The following is a 6428-nucleotide window of genomic DNA, read 5'->3' as shown; positions in this document are numbered from 1 at the left end:
ATGGGCCCTTTCCTCCAGCACTTCGGACTGTCCATTTGGAAAATCAAGCCTGTTTGGGGATCTTTCCATTGCCTCTGCCTCTAGGTAGGGGAACACTAAAAGACACAGGTTCCCTCTCCACTGTCTGACCGCCTACCCACTGGCAGTCAGACCCCGCTGGCACATCGAAACTTGGCTTCTTAAAACCCTGCAAACAGGCCATGCCTGCCATCCGAGCTACTCAGGAGGCTGAGGTAGAAGGAAGGAAAAGCCAAGAGACTCTTCAATTAATCACAGAAAGAGCTGCAGTGGCACTGTGGCTCAAGTGGTAGAGCTCTAGCCTTGAGCAAACGAGCTCAGGGACAGTTCCGGGACCCCGGGTTCAAGCCCCAGAACCAGCAAAAAAAAAAAAAAAAAAAAAAATCCTGCAAACAGTCCTTGCCTACATCCTATGAACTTTTTTTTTTTTTTTTGCCAGTCCTGGGGCTTGAACTCAGGGCCTGGGCACTGTCCCTGAACTTCTTTTGTTCAAGGCTAGCACTTTACCACTTGAGCCACAGCACCACTTCTGGCTTTTTTTTTTGTCAGTTGTGGGGCTTGAACTCTGGGCCTGGGCACTGTCCCTCAGCTCTTTAGCTCAAGGCCAGCGCTCTACCACTTGAACCACAGCACCACTTCTGGCTTTTTCTGTTTATGTGGTGCTGAGGAATGGAACCCAGGGCTTCATTCATGTAAGGCAAGCGCTCTACCACTGAGCCACCTTCCCAGCCCCCACCTCTGGCTTTTTCTGTGTATGTGGTACTGAGGAATCGAACCCAGGGCTTCAGGCATGCTAGGCAGGCACGCTACCACTGAGCCACCTTCCCAGCCCATATGAAGTCTTGAATTAAGCTTCTCCGGGCTCCTAGACTCTCCGTGGGCCTCTGGAAGAATTTCCCCTGCACTTGGTGGAGGACATGGCGGGCCTCACACAGGGTCCTGGGCTCCCGTTCCCTGTGAAAGGGAAGCCTCTTCCCCTCAGCGAAGTCCCTGCACCTCCTGGCACCCGTGGGAAGGAATGGCACGAGGACTGTCTAACCCTGCAGAGGTGTGATGGCCCCAGTCTGTCCTGGAAGAGGCCGGTGCCCAGCCCCACCCAGCTGAGCCCAGCTCTATAAAGGGAGTCTTCCCCACACCCACTCTGGAGAGTCTAAGTCGATGCTCTCCACAGCCATGGGCCCGTGCGTTTGGGGTTCGATCTTCTTCCTGGTGATCTCATTGCCTTCGGGTAAGACGGCTGCGTGGCTACCTCGAAAGGGAGGGGGTCTCTCAAGGGCTGACCCCTCACAGATTCCAGTAAGCCTACCAAGGGGGGCTGCCAACATGAGATGACCCAGCAGGCTGAGGGTGGCATGTCGGAGACTGATCTCCAGGCTCTACCCTGCTCATCTTCCACATCTGCATTCAGCCATGCAGACTGCTGTTTCTCTCACCTTCTTCCAGATAGCCTTAGACTCAGCCCCGCTGCCGAGAGGGGAAGGGAAGTGAGAGCTGGGTCCAGGCCGACCCCCCCACCCCAGCAAGGGGGAGCACCAGCTGCCTGCACCCTGACTGCTCTTTGCCATGCTTTTCTCTTTTCAGGGAATTGTTTCTACGGCAATGATGGCATTAAAATTCGAACTTGCACAGCCCTGGATGGTTTATGTTTCTTCGGGTGTAAATCAGGATGGACGTGGGTTGCATTCTGCCACAACATGATGTCTTGTTGTATAAAACAGACAAAATTTATTCCTCCCCAAGCCAACAGAAGGTGACCGTCACCTTCCGAAGCCACTGAAAGCATCCGAGGGCAGACTGCACACGGGCAGATGAGTGAGCTCTCATGTACTAGAGGAATCCATGCTGTGGGAAATTAAAAAAAGAGGTTTTGTGGAAATGAATACCAGGATGCTGAAATAACTGTTGTCATCGTGTGTGTGTGTGTGTGTGTGTGTGTGTGTGTGTGTGTGTGTGTGCGCGCGCGTGCGTGGCGGGGGGGAACGTGGACTGATGAAAAGGAGGGGAGCCAATACAGTCATAACACTCAATGTACATACATTTTTTGTTTTTTTTTTGGTTTTTTGTTTTTTTGTTTTGGGTCCGGTCCTGGGGCCTGAACTCTGGGCCTGGGCGCTGTCCCTCAGCTCTTCAGCTCAAGGCTAGCGCTCTACCACTTGAGCCACAGCACCACTTCCGGCTTTTTTCTTTTTGCTTATGTGGTGCTGAGGAATCGAACCCAGGGCCTCAGGCATGCAAGGCCAGCGCTCTACCACTGAGCCACCAATGTACATATGTGAAAACAAAATGAGGAAATGTGAGGGGATGGGGTGGGTGGGGTTGGGAGAGACAGGGAGGGAAGAATGACAGAACGAAAGGCAAGATCAAGGTGCATTGTGTGCATAAATTGACATGTTGAATAGGACGCTTTCATATAACTATTTCAGGATAAGTTTTAAAACACAAATAAAAATAAACATAATTAAGAGAAGGATATGTGAAACAGACATAATGGTACACCCTGCTAACCTCAGGACTTAGGAGGCAGAGGCAGGAGGATTGTAAGTTCAAGGCCAGTTTGAGCTACACTGTGAGACTCTGTCATATAAACAAATATAAACTCCAAATTTATGCAAAAGTGTAAGAACTCCTTCATGAGCCATGGGTAGCAGAGTAGGGGCCAGATTCCATCCAATTCACTGGAAAGGAAAATTCCAGAAGTCTTTTTTTTTTTTTTTTTTGGTCAGTCTGGGCCTGGGCACTGTCCCTCAGCTCTTCAGCTCAAGGCAGGTGCTCTACCACTTGAGCTACAGCACCACTTATGGTTTTCTGGTAGTTTATTGGAGATAAGAGTTTCATGGACTTTCCTGCGTGGGCTGGCTTTGAACCGTGATCCTCAGATCTGAGCCTCCTGAGTAGCTAGGATGACAGGCGTGAGCTACCAGCACCCGGCTCCAAAAGTCTTTTTTAGAGGAGGCATTGTGGTGAAATGCTTGCTGTTCCATTGTCTGCCTTCTCATCTCAAATCACCAACTCCTGTTCCAATTCAAACTCAACTCACAAATGATACAGGTCTACGGGCCCCAAAGTATGACTTACTTTGACCATTAAGACAACAGTTTACCACAGGCTGGGAATGGTTTGAAATAGTTTACATTTAACAAATGACTTAATCCTCACAACAAAACCTATGATTCTCCATTCGTCCAAATCTTTTCCAAAGGTCGCATAAGGAGTAACAGTGACTTAGTGATGACTTTAGACCCAGACAGTCTTGATCCAGCTGTGTTGCTTTTGAGGTGCATCATTCCTCAGTTGGTAAGGACCTAGATGAACTGCAGTAATCCTAACTACTGAGGAGGCTGAGATCTGAGAATCGAGGTTCGAAGCTAGCCCTAGCAGACAAATCTCAGATGTTTATCTCCAATTAAACAGCAACACAAGAGAAGCAGAGGTGTGACAGAAGTGGTAGAATACCACCTTTAGAGGAAAAACCAAGGGGCTGGGAGTTTAGCCCAGCAGAAGGGCGCCTGCCTGGCGCGCGCAAGGCCCTGGGTTCGATCCTCAGCCCTGGAAAAAGAAAAAAAAGAAAAAAAAACACTCCAGTGTAAGAGGCCATGAGTTCAAACCCCAGTAATGGCATGTACGTGAGCATGCATACACACACACACACACACACACACACACACACACACACACAGAGAAAGAGATAAAAATCAAGCTGCTGTGAACATTCTTATTCCTGTATTTCCCTTTTCAATATATGCATTGACTTCTGAAGAAATACCAAGTTCCTGATTGGTTGGTTCTACCACTTAACCCCTGGCCCCAGCAAGTGAGAGTCATGGCTACCTTGTTAGTATCTTCTCAGACGCTCCCACTGTGGGGTGTTGGGCTTCCTCTCGCCTCCACCGTGCGGTGACAGCCCCTGGCACAGACCACTCTCCTGACAAGCACAAGGCTGAGCAGTCTTCCATTCACTTTGATCTTTCGTGTATTTTGCCCATTTTTATGCGGTTTTGTGTCTCTCCATCCTTGGCTTTTTATCATTGATTCCTACTATCTCCCAGTCTCCAGCTACGCTTGCATCAATGAAGTGACCTTCATCTGCTTGACTTTTTATCATGTTCCCACCACCCTAGCTCTAGCCACGCCATTATCGCAAAGAAAATGGTGGGGGAGATGAGGGCTTGGGTCCCCTGCCTCCCATGCCGCTCCTTCCTCAAATCTCTAACACACATGGGGTCAATGCGCAAGATGGAGAAGAAGCCAGGAGAAAAATGGGTGCCACAAAACCTTTTTAAATTATATGCTGCTCGAGTCGGAACTCCGGGGCTTGTACTGGCAGGTGCTCTGCCTCTTGAGCTATGCTCCCAGCCCCCATCTTTTTCTTTTTTCTTTTTCTTTTTTTGTCAGTCATGGGGCTTGAACTCTGGGCCTGGGCGCTGTCCCTGTGCTCTTCAGCTCAAGGCAAGCACTCTACCGCTTGAGCCACAGCGCCACAGTGGTTTAATGGAGATAAGAGTCTCACAGATGTTCCTGCCTGGACTGGCTTTGGACCGCAATCCTCAGATCTCAGCCTCCTGAGTAGCTGGGATTACAGGCGTGAGCCACTGGCACCCGGCTCCCATCTTTTCTTTAAAGGTGCAAACAGCTAAGCTGTTGCCTTGTGCCAAGCCAGGGAAAAAAGGACTCTTGAGCCACATGATCTCTCTTGAGTAAACAAAGGGATGAATGAATAATCAGGTCCTGTCATAAAGACCCCGTTGAAGTGATTATGAGGCTGACAGAAACCAATCCGCATCGAGGCAAGCACAAGTGAGTTCCATCTGCCAACATGCCTATGTGCCCAGCACCAAAAGCCAAGTATGCCGTATTAGGGGTCCTTTGTGCAGTGCACCGTCTGCCACCAGGGGGCAGACAGACGCACTGCTTTGCTTGCTTTGCTCCAAAGCCTCATTGTAATGGGTTAGGGTCCATGGCCAACAACAGCTGGTGGAATCTTTCTTTCTTAAACTCCTGCTTGACTAGCATTGCTTTTTTCTTCCATGTCTTCGTGGTCAGCACAGTGCTGGGCATGAGGTCAGCATTCTCCATAGCGAAGATTTTCAATGAAGTTGCGGAGACCTGTTGCATAGCAATGCATGTACACACCACAAACTACACACTCAGAAGGGGTAGGATGGTAATTTCACGCTGTATTCTGTGCTACAATTAAAAGGAAAATAAGCATGCCAGACATTTCTTTACCCAGTCCCCACTTCCAGACAACACCGCAGTCCTCTATGTCCCTTCTGTAATCGTTTCTATCAACAACAGTGAAAAAGACAAAATTTAAAAAAACAAAGCAGACTTCCAAGAGCCAGGCCTGGCTGTGCTACACCTTCTCTAAACGAGTATCCCCCCCTGCAGGAGGTGTGGAACGTGCAGCAAGCACGAGGTGCTGAGTTCAGACCCTAGCTCCACCAGAAATTAAAGAAATACATAAATAGAAATAAACCACATGAGCCGGGTACTGGTAGCTCAAGCCCGTAATCTAGTACTGAGGAGCTGAGATCTGAGGATCACGATTTGAAGCCAGCCTGGGCAGAAAAGTCCATAAGACTCTATCTCCAATAAACCACTCAGAAAAAGCCAGAAGTGGAGCTGTGGTAAACATTAGCCTTGAGCAAAAAACCCTCAGGGACAGTGCCCAGGTCCTGAGTTCAAGCCCAGAACTGGTTAAAACACATACACACACATACACACACACACACACACACACACACACACACACACACACACACACACACACACACACCCAAAAAAGCATAACAACAACAGAAGAAATAAACCACAGAAAACCATCCATTCTGCATGAAAACAGTCAACCCACGGAAATAATTAGAAAACATAATAAAAGCCAATATTTAAGAAGGCAGAATCAAGTTTTCAATTTAAAAGATTTAATAAAACGCGCGTGTGACTTCTCTGGATGCCACGTTTCACCTCTCCAGTAACAGAGGCCCAATGAATGCTGGGGAACCCCCGCAGCCACTCACACAGCATCCGGCCGGCTCTGGGAGTGCAGGATCTGCAGACACACACACACACACACACACACACACACACACACACACACGCAGGGACTTAGTAAGCCTGTCACCTCTCTTCAGAAGACAGATCTGAAAGCCACACCTGACGGGGTTCTGCACAGAAAGCTTGAAGGTGCCGGGGGAGGGGGATTCCTTGCAGAGAGTGGCTTGGCTCTGCAGAGCGGGACGTGGCCGGTGGGAGGCCCTGGAGCTCCATTCCTGAGGGAAGGACTCCTATAGAAGGCCAGCTGTACCGTCCACCCCAGCTCTCACTCTCTCTTTCTGGCCAAGGGCCACTCCCTGCCCTCCAGAACCCTGACCTCCCTCCTTCCCCCCCCCTGCAGCACTGGGTCCTTCCCA

General features: G+C 49.5%; 1 protein-coding gene across 1 annotated transcript; it reads left to right on the top strand.

Moving 5' to 3' along the window:
* The first annotated feature begins 1176 nt into the window (after positions 1–1176).
* Positions 1177–1772, top strand: Defb136 (defensin beta 136). Its single transcript, XM_042699872.1, has 2 exons — positions 1177–1246; positions 1600–1772. The coding sequence occupies exons 1-2, from the start codon at positions 1177–1179 to the stop codon at positions 1770–1772; spliced, it is 243 nt and encodes an 80-aa protein (XP_042555806.1).
* Positions 1773–6428: the final 4656 nt, after the last annotated feature.

The sequence above is a fragment of the Dipodomys spectabilis genome, unplaced genomic scaffold, assembly GCF_019054845.1.
Source record: "Dipodomys spectabilis isolate Male_0828 unplaced genomic scaffold, ASM1905484v1 ptg000263l, whole genome shotgun sequence".
Classification (NCBI taxonomy): domain Eukaryota; kingdom Metazoa; phylum Chordata; class Mammalia; order Rodentia; family Heteromyidae; genus Dipodomys; species Dipodomys spectabilis.
Note: the sequence above shows the minus strand (reverse complement) of the source record. Positions and strands in the feature narration are given on the sequence as shown.

What these genes read in the sequence shown, in the direction of transcription:
- Defb136 (XM_042699872.1), top strand. Translation starts at nt 1,177, where the DNA reads ATGCTCTCCACAGCCATGGGCCCGTGCGTTTGGGGTTCGATCTTCTTC. An exon ending in GGTGATCTCATTGCCTTCGG is followed by an intron (nt 1,247 to 1,599) that starts GTAAGACGGCTG and finishes TTCTCTTTTCAG; the next exon opens with GGAATTGTTTCTACGGCAAT.